At 35.0% G+C, this 18,066-nt stretch overlaps 1 protein-coding gene across 3 annotated transcripts in view; it reads right to left on the bottom strand.

The window, feature by feature from the left end:
• Positions 1–13,751: 13,751 nt before the first annotated feature.
• Positions 13,752–18,066, bottom strand: part of Gasp (Chitin binding Peritrophin-A domain-containing protein Gasp) — a 72,163-nt gene continuing 67,848 nt past the window's right edge. The window contains exons 5-6 of one of the 3 annotated variants that reach the window (XR_011334944.1): positions 15,989–16,718; positions 13,752–14,427 (exon numbers count right to left, since the gene is read on the bottom strand). Coding sequence is in view for 2 of the 3 variants with exons in the window: in XM_069840340.1 (XP_069696441.1) it covers positions 16,535–16,718 (184 nt within the window). In the remaining variant the exon portion in view is untranslated. Of the gene's footprint in view, positions 16,719–18,066 lie in introns of all 3 variants that reach the window. The other 2 variants (XM_069840340.1, XM_069840341.1) reach the window with 2 other exon arrangements.

The following is an 18,066-nucleotide window of genomic DNA, read 5'->3' as shown; positions in this document are numbered from 1 at the left end:
TTCATAAGTTCTGCGTTGTAAAAGATATTCCAAATACCAGAAGCAGATGATAGAATTTAAGTATCATCAGCGGCAGATCAAGGATCCCCTAAAGGGGGATGAAGGCAATGTTTTTAATTTAAGTATCATCAGTGGTGGATCCAGGATTCCCTAAAAGGGATGGGGGCAATTTTTTTTGTACTATTATCGCTAATTCCGGCCACTGCTAGGATGAGTCCACTAGTTGCTATTCAAGGGGTATATGCACACCCTTAGCTAATGTTTTGGTGATGTATGTATTTAAGGTAGAAATAAAACTATTGGGTTTAATTGCATCAAAGTTAAACAACTCTGTAAACTTAAATGTAACTGCTGTCATATGGCTCAATTAAGTTGTCCTTGGATCCGCCTATGAGTATCATATTAGATATTGTGACTTAAATACAATTATTATGAAAAAATATGGCCACACATAGTCATTTAATTTTAACTGTTAACGTACACAGTGACGTATATATTATGCAAATCTAGTCTTTCAGGTGAAGCTCCCTGTAAAGCAGATTTGAATAATTTCAAGGGAAAAATTGTTCCAGGGCTGGGTCACACAGAGATTGTGTGCACTCGATGTGGGTCTCTGACATTTCATCAGCCCACACGAGTTGTGTGGATATAAAGGGAAAAGTTGAGACGGTGTCGGGTGGAGTTCCCGGGTAGCTCAGTTGGTAGAGCGCTGGTACGTTGAACCAGAGGTCCCGGGATCGATACCCGGCCCCGGAACAATTTTTCCCTTGAAATTATTCAAATCTGCTTTACAGGGAGCTTCACCTGAAAGACTAGATTTGCATGATTAAAGCCTGTTACTAAACTCAAATTCAGGGAGTTGCTGAAATACAGTAAACAATACCTACATGCATCATCATATCTTAACTTCAGTTTTACTCTGCTTACATTGTCACTATCTGTATCACTTGTGATTTGGCATAGTTTCGTCTCGTTTGCTCACAGCATTGTTTTCTTGAGGGTTATTGGTGTTGCAGTTAACATCATTAGGCACTGTTAGAAGTAGGGTACTCTTACAATGAGTAAATTAAAATTCTGTATATCTAACTGAACAAATGTATATCATGTGCTAGACAGTGAAATGTACAATTCACATGTTTATTGTGACAAATGATGTATGTATATATATGCCATTTTTCATTTTCATCTTTTCAGTTTTACGTTTTGTAAATATATTAGTCATGCTGTGTAGTAAGAAAATTCTTTAATGTGTAATTTACTATTGGTAAGACCTTGCTTAAATGCTAGATAAGATGTACAAGAAACTAGCTGCCTTCAAGATGACATTTTGACTACAAGCATTATAAATGTACAGTAAGGTAGTCGAGTAAAGTAATTTAGGTCAAAATTAAATGCATTATGATATAGTTAACAATAGAGAAGATATATATTGAGCAGAGATGTCAAAGTTTATTGAAAACATACTCAGGGTTACCATATGTCCCCGTAAATTTTTATGTATATTTTTTTTAAAGCAGACAGCCTTGTTTCCCGTTGTAATGACATTGAGATCACTAGTATTAAAAATGTTCGCGCTGTGTATTTTTATTGTAAACTTTAATATAGGTACCTATTGATCTTTAGACTTAAAATAATCTGCAAATACCGAGTTATTTTAATAAATTGAGATTCACGACCAGCAGTAATGAGAAATTGGTAGAACACTTTGTTTTTCATAGAGAAACAAAATAATTGATTAAATGGTGATCTTACTCGTGTTAATTATGTAAGCATGTGTGGCGTACAGCTGTTTCGGTGCTATTCGACACTATCCTCAGAGCCTACTAGATCTCGGCGCTATCTCAACTTCGCTGCCTGTTGTGTGGGTGCGTTCGTATGATGAAGAGTTGTGTCAAATAGTGTGTGTGTTCTGAAATTGATCTGTGTGTTGAGAATTTGACTGGGGTGTGTTTTAGTGTGTCTGTATATTTCATATTGTTCTAGTGTGTTGAGTTTTTGGTTTTTGGGTTGTATGTGTAGGATTTTCATGTCTGTATTTATGTTATTGTATGTGTGGTTAGCATTAGTTATGTGTTCGGCATACGTAGATGTATTGTGTCCTCTGGTTATTGCTTTAATGTGTTCTTTGTATCGAGTTTGGAATGATCTGCCTGTCTGTCCAATGTAGAAACACATAACTAATGCTAACCACGTATACAATAACATAAATACAGACATGGAAATCCTACACATACAATCCAAAAACCAAAAACTCTACACACTAGAACAATATGAAATATACAGACACACTAAAACACACCCCAGTCAAATTCTCAACACACAGATCAATTTCAGAACACACACACTATTTGACGAAACTCTTCATCACACGAACGCACCCACACAACAGGCAGCAAAGTTGAGATAGCGCCGAGTTCTAGTAGGCTCTGAGGATGGTGTCATGTATCACCGAAACAGCTGTAAGCCGCACATGCTTACATAATTAACACGAGTAAGATCGCCATTTAATCAATTATTTATATTCAAGTGTTAAAAGTAGTGTACGAAAGATTCAATATGGAGAAACAAAAGTTAATAGACGTACCCTAATGGAGAATTAATTTAGAATCCACAAAAATATAGTATTACCGTATTCAGAAGATTGTTAGTTTTGTTGAAAGTGCCTTGTTTTAAACATACAGCAATCTTGATACTGTATTTACCTAATTTCCGATTGTTTGTGACAATAAAACTAACGTTCAGTAGTTAATTGAAATAATATAATGCAATTGAACAATTGATGCTAATTTTCAATAGGGTATAACTTTTATAAAATCTGAAAACAATTTTTGTGCTGTAATTTATAAAGAAAATTATGGAACAGTAATATTACTTCATTAATGAGAATAAGAGCTACAAATAAATACGACCGGAAACAGGTTGTCTTATTTATGGGCTATCTAAGGGACATTTTAATTGTGTGAAATTGATTGAATAGAATACGATTTTGATTATTGTGTCAATCTTAGGGTTAGTAAATGATAAGAAGGAAAGTTATTCTGAAATCCTGGTTGAGCGCGGTTAATGAAGATAAATATGTGATGTAGCTAAATTAACAATTTAATGCATCAGAACAAGAAAGTGAAGGAAAGAGTTTTATGCTAAATGCTAGCAAATATTCAATTCTAACGTATATTTAGATAAGTGGCCATGTTTCTTGATAGCCCTATTGTGTATTCAGAATGAATTCTTTATTAATTCTTTGCCTGTTAGGAGATATTAATGCTTTGCAAAAATGACCAAAATGCTTGGCATTTAATAGAACAGGCATAGAATTGATTAAATAAATATGATTATGAAATAATTGTAGCTTGTCTTGAAATAGCCTGTAGTAGTGTGCGTCATAATCTTATCCATACAAATTTCTAAGACTGTTGGATAGTTCACCTTGATGTACTGGCCCAAAGTATGCAGGGCTTGCAGAGATTAGAAATCTTTAGAAGACATCGAATTGCTCTGATATATCTAGTTTCATATTTGTATAGTGTAGAGAAAGTGACATCAATGTTTTGTCACTTGTACACTTAATTGCGTGAACAAGGTTTAAAAGACCGCACAGCCTGAAATTACTGACATGGAATCTTACAAATAAAAAATATAATAAATTAATTTAATTGTTATGTAATTATTGTTACCAGTATCAGTGTGTTTGCTTATATGATTTCTTGCATTTCACTTCATAATGTTTTAGAGAATCACAGACTGGATAATCCAACATTCATCTCTTTACCACAGTGACACAACTGTTGCATCTACAGTAAGATTACTTAAAATACTTCGCTGTTTTCATTCATAATGAAAATTATACTGTCATATGAGAAACATACGGCACAATATTGTTCATTATTAACACAATAATGTTCTTTTGAGGCTGTATTGATAAAAATTGTATTATATTTAATTTCTTTCAGTATTTGAACACCATTAATATGTGTCTAGCGTGCCTATGGATACACATTCCACTGTGTCAAAATGTAATAACTAAATAAATATACATTTATAATTGGTAGAAAATTATGACGTACTGCTTCACTTTCATGTTGGCTGCAAGCATTTCCAATGTCATGTCTTTTTTTTTTTTGCCTTCTTAATTACTTGTGGGTAAATGCATATTTGGGATAAATATATATCTTGGATTCCACTATTTCTTTGACATAGTGGGCAGCATTAAGTTCGCATTTTCCATCAGTTATCTATTATATCCACTCTGCCAATATATATTTTGTAACAAAATTATGTCTGCATGACAATGTAAGTCGAGTGAATTTCTGTAATTATTGCGTTTTACAGAACGTTGTTGCCGATATTGTTGATCCACATCTAGTCATTTTCTCTGATGAGGAATGGTTTCATTTGAATGCCGATATTACTTCACAGAACAATAAATAGGTACTGGAGCACAGATAATCCTGAATAATACACCAAGTTTTGTTGTATGGTGACAGAATTAGTGTGTGGTAGGGCTTATGCTGTAACTGCAAAGAGAATAATAGGGCTCATATTTTTGAAGATACAGTGAGTTAAGAGATGTATTGTACATAAATATTTGCCCGTTTTTTCAGTTGTCAGATAATGAGAGGCAAAATACATATTTTCAACAATATTCTGGCACAGCCCATACTGCTAATGATAATTCTTTAGAATTAATACGGGAAGTGTTTGATGACAGGGTTATTTCTAGAGGGGTTATGGCCCCCACGTTCCCCAGATCCAACCGTGTGCGACTATTATTTGTGGGGATCCCTAATAACAAACTCTACAAGAATAATTCCTACTGTATAGACGAACTTAAAAGCAACATAGGCACAAAAATTAGAAGAATTACAGGAGGATAATTTTTGTGAGTAAATCCTAAATTCATCAAAAGATGTCGAGAATGTGTGAATGCAGACGGACACCACTTCGGACAACATCTGTACACAGGTCAGTACTCATGATATAATTGTGTGCATACTGTTATTAATAAAAGTTATTTGTTGAACTACACTAGAAGTTACAGATCGAAATTGCTGTTGTCTATGTCGTACACTGCAGGAATTATGTGGGAGGTTGCAAATAGAAATTATCGCTTCCCATGCATGCATGGTCTTTATCAGTACAGATCCAAGCTAAACAATTCGTATTTCTCATTTATTATACCGGTAATATTGAATATTTAAACTAATTTTACTGTGGACGAAAGGGTAGCAAACAAGGCTATATTACACTATATAGAGTAGGTAGTCTAAACCATAGACAAATCCTCAAGACACGTAAGGAGACAATTGAATTATTCTAAACTCCAGTCTGATTTGTAGGAGAACTTTAAAACGTTTGTTGCCTGACCATAAATGTTCGTGAAATTCAATATATATAATTTAAAATGTTGCAGTTTTTGTGCACGTCCCTGTAATGAAATTTCTTTGGATTATAGACTTTTGCAATATCGATGACTTCTGATTTTTTCCCCCCCTGTGATATGAGAGGTTCACAACCAGAGTGGACCAAGTCCTTCTGGAATAGTTCTGAGAAAATGAGTCTTAAGTTCCTGGCTCACGCTTAGCAACCTTCATCTTCCATAGGAAATGCTGTCCTCTGTGGAGTACCAAATGAGTTATGGACTTTGTTATGGCAATGAATAAAGCTGAGTTTCCTTCATCCGAAATTATATTAATCCACAAACTGACCACTGGTGGACTTGGTCCACTCTGGTTGTGAGCCCCTCATATGTTTCACCCTGTGAGCTGGTTCCACTCTAGATCATAATATCACCTGATATCACAGTCTAGTATATACAGTCACGAAGCTTGAGTTGTGAGGGTGCTAGGAACAATAGACTGTGCCGGTACTATTTCGCATTGTCTGTAATGAGGCGATATTAGCGATCCTAGTGGCTAGAAACTATCTATGGATGCATATTTACTACGTATTGAGCTTCGTGACTATATATTAGACTGTGATAATATATACGTTATACAGGGTGATTCAAAAGTCGCGCGACATAGGACATCTCCGTTATTATTGTAAGTACAAAAAATAGTTTCAAATAAATGTTTTAGATATTGATACGTGTAGTTCATGTGCAAAATTTAAAGAAAATCTTAATAGCCATTTTTTAGAAAATTGCAAGAAACATGTTCGCGTTTCAAGTAAAGTACCAGTTTGGTTAGGGAAAACGCATCCAAAACTTAGGTGTTACATCTCTGGAGCTTACGAAACTTCAATTATAAATGTGGTTTGAGTCACGCGCCGTAATTAATAAATTGTGTTTTTTTGTGTAGACAGGTGAGTAAGTGCTAGTTTCACCAGTGAACCGGGTAGCAACAGACAATGTACACAATTCCTGAGAGGGTGGAAATGGTACTCATCATGCTGGAGGCCTGAGTCTACAGGAAGCAGCAGAAGAATATCACAGACGGCATCCAGATCAACCTACCCCACATCACGGAAGCATTGCTTGTTTACTGGAACGGTTGAAGACAGCAGGCAGTATCCACGACAAAAAACGTTCAGGGCGGCCTCGTACAGCAACATGGGATGCAAACGCAGCTAGTGTACTAGCTAAGCTGGTAGTCAGTCCGTCACGGTCAACCAGGGAAGTGACGCAAGAATGTGGCACGAGTCAAGCGTCCGTGTCCAGATACTATCCGTCAATCATTTCCATTCCTATCATATGCACTTTGTGCAGGAACTGCATGGGGATGCCACGATATGCGGGTGCAGTTCTGTGAGTGGTTTCTTGAACGACGAACGCACCAGCCAAACCTTGAAGCTGATATTTGTTGGAGCGATGAGGCCTGTTTCCATTTGAATGGAACAGTGAATCGACATAACGCTGTGTACTGGGCAACCAAGAACCCCCACATAGCTGTAGAGGCTCATAATCAGTTTGACCTAAGATTAAATGTGTGGTGTGGCATACACGGGGATTTGTCATCGGTCCCGTGTTTCTGAACAAGCTCACTGCTCCACTTTACAGATAGCATCTCGAGGCTACGCTGCTGCCCTACTTGGATGATCTGCCCCTAGAAAGAAGACGTGGCTTTTTCTTTCAGCAGGATGGAACACCACCGCATTTCAGATTAACATTCCGCGAATTGCTGAATGAAGTTATCTCTGGGCGTTGGATCGGTCGCAAGGATCCATTGGAATGGCCGGCGAAGTCGCCAGATTTAAGCCACTTGACTTTTTTCTCTGGGGACATCTCAAGTCTATAGTTTACAGCAACAGGCCCCGAAAACTGGATGAACTGCAGGACAGTATCAGGAGAGATTGTGCACAAATAACACCTGTAGTGTTACGTAATATGCTAAGCAGTTACCTCAACCGTGTATGGATGTGCCGTCAACAAAATGACCACCAATTTGAACACTTACTCCATGTGGAACAATTTCACAGGTCATGAAAGTTCAAGTGCTAAAATGTTTCAATTTGCCATTGTGACTCTCAACTTACTCACCTGTCAACATAAAAAACACAATTTACAAATTACGGCGCGCGACCCAAACCACATTTCTAATTTAAGTTTCGTAAGCTCCAGAGATGTGATACCTAAGTTTTGGATGCGTTTTCCCTAACCAAACTGGTACTTGAAACGCGAACATGTTTCTTGCAATTTTCTCAAAAATGGCTATTACGATTTTCTTTAAATTTTGCACATGAACTACACGTATCAATATCTAAAACATATATTTGAAACTATTTTTTGTACTTACAATAATAGCGGAGATGTTCTATGTCGCGCGACTTTTGAATCACCCTGTATATTATGTCATATGGGGTTCCACCAATAAGGATGCTTTTAGCAGTTCAGTAGCGCGCTTTTTTGTTACGATGTCGGATGTGTGTTTATTTTGGAGGACCGATAAAGTTACGATTTATGTGGTTTTTATTGTTATTGGTGTTCGTGAATTGTTACCGCGATGTAATATAATATAAATATAACAGTGAGAGCAAAAGAAAATTAACTGACAACAGCAAGAATTGAGAAAATTTAATGAAATGGTGCATTAAAAGAAGTACCCGTTGGTCTACAGAGTTCCCCGGATGGAAAGAGGTAAAACATTTAGTCACATAATTATTTTCGTCAGTTTTATATTGTGATGAATCTTTTCCAGGATTTTCAAGTCGATATTAATATAATACGTATTGCATTTAAAAATTCCTTATTCTGTGATTGTAATTAATACATAACCTCGATTTTGGGTTGGCATTATGATGCATTCGCTTAATACTTTTTACAGTAAAAGATATCTCAAATTAAACATTGATTCAACTCTAAGGTAAATATCAGGTAATGTATGACACTTGCCTGCTGATCCAGAATGGCTCTCGGGCGTGAGTTTGATTCCCGCTTGGGCTGGTTGGTTTTTTCCGAGGTTTTCCCCAACTGCTAAATGACCTGTTGATACAGCATAATTAAATAACTAACTTAAAACATAGCTATACAATAAGCGTATGTATTTATTTTTTAATTCTGCAATGATTTAACGTTAATTTGGGGCACTGGCACTGGAATTTCTTAGATTTTAAAATTACAAAAAAGTGCTATGGGATTCAACAATCCAGTATTTAGGAAGTCTCTTGTGATCCATCGTTTGTACGTGGCTCCAGTAATTCTTCCGGTAGTCATCAGTGTTGTCAAGGTCATTGCGGACTTTAGATTTTCTCTAATTAAGCTTACTTCATAGTTTATAACATAATCTAGTCATCACACTCGTACACCTCAAAGAAATCGCATTTCTTCTGCATGTAATTTTATATTTCTATCTTTCTTCGTTAAGGTCCATGTTTAAATTCCATTCCTGCTGATATGGCCATGGCTTTATAAAATTTAACCTGTGTAAACATACATTTTTTTTTATGGCATATTAGATGAAGGTAATATGAATGATACAACGAAAAGAATTTTGATGTCTTAATTTTCAAATCAGAATTTTTCTGAATGCAAAATAATTATGTAACGTTTCTCTCTCTCTCTCTTTTTTTTTTTTTTGTGCTGGAATCGATTACAACTTTTATATATTTCCTTCCATAAGCTTGCCAGCTGACCATCATACCTTTGATAAAAATGTCAACTCTTCTTTACTTAGTCTGTAATTTCATTCCATGCTGTTCTAGGATTTGAATCACCTTTTTCGGTTTAAGGTCTGAGATATTTGACAAGTTTTCTTATCACTGTAGATTTTTTGCTTGGGCTTTTTGGTAAAACAGATTTTACTTTCTTCACAATTTTTCCAAGGCTTTGACATAATATGTAGGATCCCAGTGGTGCAATATTTTGTTTTTCTTTCACAATTATTAGTTGTATCTTTTGCTATTCATTATCCTTCAGCCTTTTTAGTTTCAATTTGTGGATGTTTGATTTCAATTTTTTTTTTTCCTTCACCCTGTCTTCCTTTCTTATCATGTTCTTTCTCTTTCTCCAAATAGATTGTTATTAAATTTTCAGGATAGTTTCTTAACTTCTCTCAGGAGAGTTCCAGCTAAACAACACTGTGACCTTCCGTGCCCATTCTTTTCTATTATCTGACACTATTTATTGTTCTAAAACCTATCTAAATCTAATTCCCCTATCCCTACCATTAGGCCTACTATTTAGTTCAGTCTCTATTTTCACTACACACACTATTCAATACCGTCCCTATCTCTTTCTTGTTTTACTCAAATGACATAAAATATTTTTTTGTATTCTGTATCCCACCTGATACTACATTTCTTTCTTACCTATTTCTTAGTTCTTACTGACTTCCGGATCTTACAGACATAGAGACAAAATTCAAAATTCTGCTCTTAAAGCTCTAAATCAACTACATGAATGAAATACATCAAATTTGATGACACTCAATTTAAGCAAAAGTAACTACCAAATATTTTCACTTGGTAAAAAAGAAAGAGAATTCAATATCCAATACAATGGCCAACACCTTCCTAGGACTTATGAATCCAAATATCTTGGAGTTATTTTCGATAGTAAGTTAACATGGAGCAACCATTTGAAATACATTTCTGAAAAAGCTCGTAAAAGATTCTCCCTTCTAAAAAGACTAGCAGGAAAGAAATGGGGATGCTCTAGGAATACTTTGAACACTACATACAAAATGTTTATACAGCCAGTGCTGACATACTGCGGAGAAATTTTAATTACTTCACCTTTCATAAACGACATAGAATATGTTCAAAACCAAGCTCTCAGACTCATTACTGGTGGAATCAAAACAACTCCAATAGATTCTATGAGATTCTTCACTATTATTAACAGCATCAAAATGCCAATAGAAGAAAAAGCACTGATTCAATATGAAAAACTTATTAGATTACCAGGAAACAATTGGCATTCATACAGTCCTCTCTGTAGATTGAAAACTCAAAAAAATTTCATATCCATTGTTCAAGAATTAAAACAGAAAATCAATATCCCGAATTTAAAAGAAAACCTACAAATTAAACCAAACCCTTTAACTCTATTAAATATGAAATATAATCTAAATTTAACAGAAGAAATACTGAAATCAAAAGTAAACACTGAAATACTAAAACAATTGCCTTTAGAGACAATTAATTTTAGATACCCTCCACAAAACTGGCTTCATTTATACACTGACGGATCCTTGATCTCCAGAGAACAAGGTGCCGGTGCAGGTGTTACGTGCTGTCTCTTCTCACTTTATAGATCTCTTGGATATGGAACAACAAGTTTTGATGGTGAAATCATTGCAATAAGTGAATGTCTCAGGAATCTTCTATGCCACATCAATAAATTTAGGAATGCAGTTATATTGGCAGACTCCAAAGCAGCTATTCTATCAATAGTCTCGAAACACACACCTTCATCTCAAACAGCAGAAATAACTAAAATGCTCTCTCAATTAATATCACTCAATAAAAGAATTGTATTCCAATGGATACCATCCCATTGTGGAATCCTGGGAAACGAGAATGCGGATGTTTTAGCAAAGAAGGGCAGCACTGCTACTTACAGACCTGTTACTAAATCTACGTATTACTCTGTGAAGAGATTTATTAAATCTACATACTTAGACTTCAACAAACAAAATTTGATAACACAATCCCAAGGGAAAAAATGGAACTCTCTGCATCATAATCCACAGTTAATTCCCGATTTACCACGAAAATCGTCTGTAGCTGCATTTAGATTGGCAACAGGCCATGATTGTTTGGCCAAACACCTGCATAGAATTGGAATATATCAGTCCCCTAACTGCCCATTGTGCAACTCAAACCAAGAAATGGATTCGGAACACCTCAAAATCTGTGCTTCAGTGGCTGGTCATGATAATATCTTTGAAAAATATTGGAGTGCAAGAGATCAAATGACTTTATTGTCAAACGCCTGGCATTAGAAAACAACAACAACAACAACAACAGTTCTTACTGACATGTACCGGTATCATGGCTAATTCCTACTCGTCACTCACTTTACTTTTTACACCACTTCCCTATTTCATTTAGCTACTACCGGTACCTTTGTACTATATTCTTACACTTTACATTTTGTAACTAGAGCCCGTATGTTTAGGCATTTATAACAATTAAAATAGGCAGGCAAAAAAGGCAATAAAAACGTAAAAAAAAGGGCACAATAATCTTTGAAAAAGGCTTTATAAATTTTAAAAAGGCATAATATATTTTAGCAATAAATTTAAATTATATCAACATAACTCACATATTTACTTCGTAGGTGACACATGTTGACTTATAAAATACTTTTTTCGTGATTAACTGTCTTTTCACAAACCTTACATAACAAAACTTCAGTGGTTTACAGAATTTAGGCATTCTAGCTAACCGATCTTATACCTTCTGTCACCCGACAGTAACTGACTGTTCCCCACTCAGATTTCTTTTTTCCTACAATATATAAACACGTGTATTACAAAATTGTAACAGTAAGATTTGAAAATATGAAAGCAAACAATTGAAAATGCTACGTGACAACTTCTATGAGAACGAGCTTAATATTTAAAATTATAAAGCTGATTGTTGGTATCGTGAAGACATGACAATATTATATTTGTAACTGTGGATTGTCGATCATTATTCATATTATACTGGTAGTATTAAAGAACGATTATTAGCAGATTAAGCACCGAAATAAATTACTTTTATTTACTATTGTTAATAAAGTTAGTCATTGTTTCATAGGCTATATTTAAATTTCATACACATTACATTACAATTAATTATAAAATTGCAAATAAACAAGAAATATTGCTTTAAAATGACAAAAAAGGCGTTTATTAGTAAGAAACACCTTAAAAGGCAAAATAAAAATTGGCCTTATCACTTTGATTTACATACTCCAAATCACATTTTATCTATGCAAATAGTATTTACTTCCACCCAGTAAAAAGGAATTTTGCGAAACATCCAGGCTCTATTTATAACATTATGATCTTCTCACTCTTTCTCTCCTACTACACTCCATTCTTTTCTTTTCAATATCCTTTGCCACTTGTTCTCCACTTACACACCATTTTCTTCACTTGTAGGTTGGTTTTTCTTTACTATTACACACTTGCTTCCGACTCTCTGTTTGCTTCTTATTGTCTGTGCTTTCCTTTCTACTCTTTTCACTTTATCTTGTTTCCTGGCCTTCGTTTTACTCTTCATCTGCTGACATATATTTAGATTGCCTGATCGCAACAGAAAATATAAATAGGCCTATCGTAGGTGGCCAGGGTTTTCTTAAGAATCTTTCTTCATTTCTTCTCTTTTTTTGTATTCATAAATATTTTAAATAATTTCTCTAGAGCAATTTGTTACTTCAGGCTTTCAAGCATTTATCTGAAAATGAACGGAGCCTGCAATGTGTTCATGGAAGTGAAACTGGGAATTACTGAAAAATAATACCGGTACGTACTGAAAATGCAACTTACTTGACATTCCCTCAATTTCGAGCCGAAACATTTTAGTGGACTACTCTAAGCTGGAGGTCCACACTCGTTGTGGGCTCTAAAGGTTCATTAGCTTCACCCCTCATTTTTGGTTTCAAAGATTAAGGTTTTCATATGCTTCTAGAGTCGATGGCAATTCGGAAGGCGGTAGTCTGCTAGCGTTTGTGTTGAGGGAGACAGATAGAGGGCAAGGCAGCGTACAACATTGCCACATCGTACTTCATGAGCACGTGCAATACAAATAGCTCAGGAGAGAATTTAAATTATCAAAAGACAATAATGACCTTAGCCGTTGATAACTGTAAGCATGACACCAAACAAACCCTCTTTCCTTCACTAACAATATTCTTTGTACGGTTCTCAATCCCACACCACATGCTTCTGGAGTCGTTTCTTGCACATTGGCAATGTTACAGTCAGCATCAAGATGGCCGGCAGTGTTCTGCTCGTCAACGTTTTTAAAATAATTATACACCTTAAACACTATTTTCCGCGCCTGGCTGTGCAATACTTGTCTTTTTACAGTCTCTTCTTCCATTTATTTATCTTACACGTACACAGTAAATGTTAGTTTTACTTATTCAATGTATTGAAACACTCACACGTGAACAAACGAACTCTGGAAGTACTTGTTATAGACTGATTCTGATTGGTTCTACTGTACAAGTTTGTGACGTCACATACCAGAAATGCTATGGCGCATGTAGCAGCCGACCGCCTTCCGAACTGCCGTCTAGTCTAAATAGATACCATAGTTGAAACTGTTGGATAAAGGATAAGATATGAATAGATGGGATTAGAAACAAAACACATTGATTAAAGACGACATTTTATTTACAAAAAACACACAGTAGGCATACATACACTTTTATTCAAACCCACACTGTAGGTTAAATAATGCTTTGAACAATTTCGTACGGTAAATTAATGAATGCACTGATTGATTTCATACTTGTGAGCAGCGAGTCAACCATATATAATACAATATGGCTGGAGCAGTCTATGTCCAATCTATAGTTTACACTTTGAGAACTAAAAGGGGTGGGGAGATTTGATGTCACATACATACATTACCCTCTTACTCTTCAAACTGTCATGAAAGAAAAGGAAATATTAAGATTACTGTCATGATGATTCTTGTGCGTAAGTTACAACAATTTTTGCTATATGACATGCTTTCAGTTTTCTGAAAAATATAGAGACATTCTTGTTTTATACTTTATTTACTAGTTAAATTAAATAACCACTTTGTTTTAAGAAGAAACTAAAATGGCTAAGGAAGGGTAGGTTGTTGTCTGTCTGTATGGCCTCTTCTGGGCTGGTGTCTTGTGTGCTGAGATGAATAACAGTACACTTTGCACATCCGATGGTCTGTCATGGACAACTTTGGATTTTAAACATTTGTTCCAGTACTAGTAACTCACATTTTGTTCACTTTTTAAGTCCCAGATTTTTAAGTGCCTTGAGGTCTAGTTCACCGTAGTAGTCTTCGCTGCAGGTTTCGTGAAATAGAAGACACAACATTTATTTATTGGTTCTGACTTATATTTTACGATTTTAATTGTTAAGAAGCTTGAATGGCAAAAATGCAGTTCTCTGTGCACAGCTGAGGGCGTTCATATATTTTCATTGAGCTCAGTTCTGTTTTGTACTTAAATTTTGCACTACTAGTAGCTTTAATGTGTCATTTATGCTCTATTACTTCTTTTGAATGCAGTAAAAATAATTTATCTTTTGAGTTGAATAGGAAATACTGATTATATCGGAGTGCCTGAGATAAATGCAAATTTGCCTTATCTGAATTTATATCAAATAATCAGTATTATATTTTCAGTCAAACACATCATGTTATAAGATGGCAGAAATTAGATTCTGTTACATCAAAGTACAGTTGTTAAATTATCACGAATATTTTCGACTTATTTGTAAATCATCCTCAGGTGAGTTTCCTGACAAACAATTATTAGAACTGGGTGAAATATTTGACAAACACATTTGTACACTAGTAATTAATCTGCCCATGCATGCATTTACATGAAATGTTGAATGGCGTCCATGGCCTTAAAACTAGAATTAACGTATAGAATCGAGAATCTTTAACTGAACATAATTGTTGAGGCGCTTGCTGTGTGCCTAAATTGTAGATTTAAAACCGTTTGAAAGTTATGAAATTGAAGATCAAAGTAATTCAGCATAATGTTCGATGTGTTGGAAGACAGTACGAAGTGAAAAATGAAGAGAATTCTCAGTCTATTCACCGTGGTGAGAGGCGTTTTGTAAAAATGTACATTGAGAGTATCCAGATGATGTGGCCTTCTCATCCCGGCGTTACATGGCAGATTAATTACTAGTGTACAAATATGTTTGTCAAATATTTCACCCAGTTCTAATAATTATTTGTCAGGAAACTTACCTGAGGATGACTTACAAATAAGTCTAAAATATTCGTGATAATTTAACAACTGTACTTTGATGTAACAGAATCTAATTTCTGCCATCTTATAATATAAGTGTTTGACTGAAAATATAATACTGATTATTTGATATCATTTCACAAAACTTATCTGAATTCAACATGACTTTTAAATTTATAAACTTATCTGAATTGTTGTTTCTTTACATGATACTATGTTATGGCAAATATTGGATTTCTGAGAAATTATTGTGTGAAATTTGTAGGCCTAGTTAAATGTAGCAGTGAAACTTTAGGTAGTACTTTCAGGATTATAAACAAAGTAGAACAGCAAAAGAATAACAGAAGTGGTTGTCTATTTACAATGTGATGGGATCTATGTTTTTTAGCGGAGTATTTTTAAACATGAATGTACAGTCTTTTTTTGCCATTTCATAGTAGTAGTATTATTTATAGGTATTTAGTAATTTGTTATTATCTGTTACATTGATAATCTTGTGTCTACAGAGTTGCTTTCCTTGTAAGCATGCAATTAAATTATCATTAATTGTGATGAGAAATATGAACAAAGGCCTCTGGTAACCAGAAAGAGTTCAATTTACAGACAACACACCCGTGCATGAAATTAGATTACACATACCGTGTTATTATTGTTCGTTGTAATGTAGTTGACATTAAAATTAAGCCAGCAGTCATATTACTTAAAAATGTGATTTTTAAAATAAATTTTGGTCGTATTCTTGTACTGAAGAATGTTTTTAATTGGACATTGTGTGAAACACCTATAATATCAGTACTATTAATTAACAATAACTGCTCAGTTAACATCGAACAGTGGATAACAGTTTTTCTTGTAAGTAAAAAAAAAAGCCAGTTCAGGAATTAATACATCTCATCTAGGAAATGACACAGCTTTGTACAAAGATAGGGAACTTAAATGTGTCTAAATACTTCGTTCCTAATTAAAGGTTCGATAGCAAGAAAAATCGGTTCTATAAATTTAACAAATGGAAGGCTAATAGAACTAGCCCAATAAATCGATGAGGAATAAAATAGAACTTTTAAAGTCTGAAGGTAGATGGAAGGTGATTTTTTTTCTTCCTTGTTGATTTCTGACAAAATATTTTTTTTTCTTTTTTTGCCGTTTACAGTACTAGACTAAATTAATTAAGGAAAGTGATGACTTTTATGCATCCCCTCCTTGTGATGGGGGTGGAGAGGGCCTATTTGGGTTTCCCTGGGGACGGGGCTTGCTAGCCTTAGGACTGGGACCCGCAGGGGAACTGCGGCCTTGTGATGAAGTGTTGAGTCCTGCTAGAAGTTCGCTCTTGCGGATGCTCTTGAGGTCCAAGTCTCCATAGTAGTCTTCGCTGTTGTGGTGGTAATGGAATTAGGCATTGAAGGTAGAAGGGAGCAAAGAGAAAGAGAAAACAAAGTGAGAATGATGATTGTTCATGCACATGCTTTGTCCACAACTATTTGAAGTACCCTCTATTGTCCAGAATAGAAGCTGTAACTATAGCCTATAACACTGAGAAGTTAGAATGACATTAAATGTGATGTTTAAGCCTGTTAAGTAGGAACTTTACATTTAAAATGCATCATGTATTATCTATACCGTAAACTGGGGTTACTTTGAACACAGAGGAAACTTTGACCATTTTTTCAGAAAATCATATTTAGGTTTCTACATGCTGCACTTGTTATAGATGGAGATAAATTTGGTATGAGAATGACTTTATGATAATTTACCTCCATCTATAACAAGTGCAGCATGTAGAAACCTAAATATGATTTTCTGAAAAAATGGTGAAAGTTTCCTCTGTGTTCAAAGTAACCCCAGTTTACGGTATGAAATTAATTATACCAGAACATGTACATTCCATGAGATTGGAAGTATTGCTTAATTAATTTCAGAAAACAGTTTCCTAGTGCATTTATTTCTTGAAATTTTCTATTCATATCGCATTATGTAGGATATATATTTCACTCCACTTAAGGGGGGAGGTATACCATTGGCCTGCAAAAATTTATTGGAAATAATTTTTTCAATATCTCAGCTACTACTATAAAAGCTAAATGAACAAAACTTTTCATGCTTAATATACATACATTACACTTTATAAGAAAACAAACCAGAATATTAAAATAGCTAATAATTACTTGTAAAAATAATATCGAATTTTCATAATTTTTGTTTCAACCGTAAAGCATTACTTAGGCCTACTTACTGGCTTAAGGAACCCGGAGGTTCATTGCCGCCCTCACATAAGCCCGCCATTGGTCCCTATCCTAAGCAAGATTAATCCAGTCTGTATCATCATATCCCACCTCCCTCAAATCCATTTAATATTATCTTCCCATCTACGTCTCGGCCTCCCTAAAGGTCTTTTTTCCTCCGGCCTCCCAACTAACACTCTATATGCATTTCTGGATTCGTCCATACGTGCTACATGCCCTACCCATCTCAAACGTCTGGATTTAATGTTCCTAATTATGTCAGGTGAAGAATACAATGCGTGCAGTTCTGTGTTGTTAACTTTCTCCATTCTCCTGTAACTTCATCCCTCTTAGCCCCAAATATTTTCCTAAGCACCTCATTTTCAAACATCCTTAACCTATGTTCCTCTCTCAAAGTGAGAGTCCAAGTTTCATAACCATACAGAACAACCGGTAATATAACTGTTTTATAAATTCTAACTTTCAGATTTTTTGACA

This window comes from Periplaneta americana, chromosome 11 (assembly GCF_040183065.1).
Source record: "Periplaneta americana isolate PAMFEO1 chromosome 11, P.americana_PAMFEO1_priV1, whole genome shotgun sequence".
NCBI classification, from domain to species: Eukaryota; Metazoa; Arthropoda; class Insecta; order Blattodea; family Blattidae; genus Periplaneta; species Periplaneta americana.
Note: the sequence above shows the minus strand (reverse complement) of the source record. Positions and strands in the feature narration are given on the sequence as shown.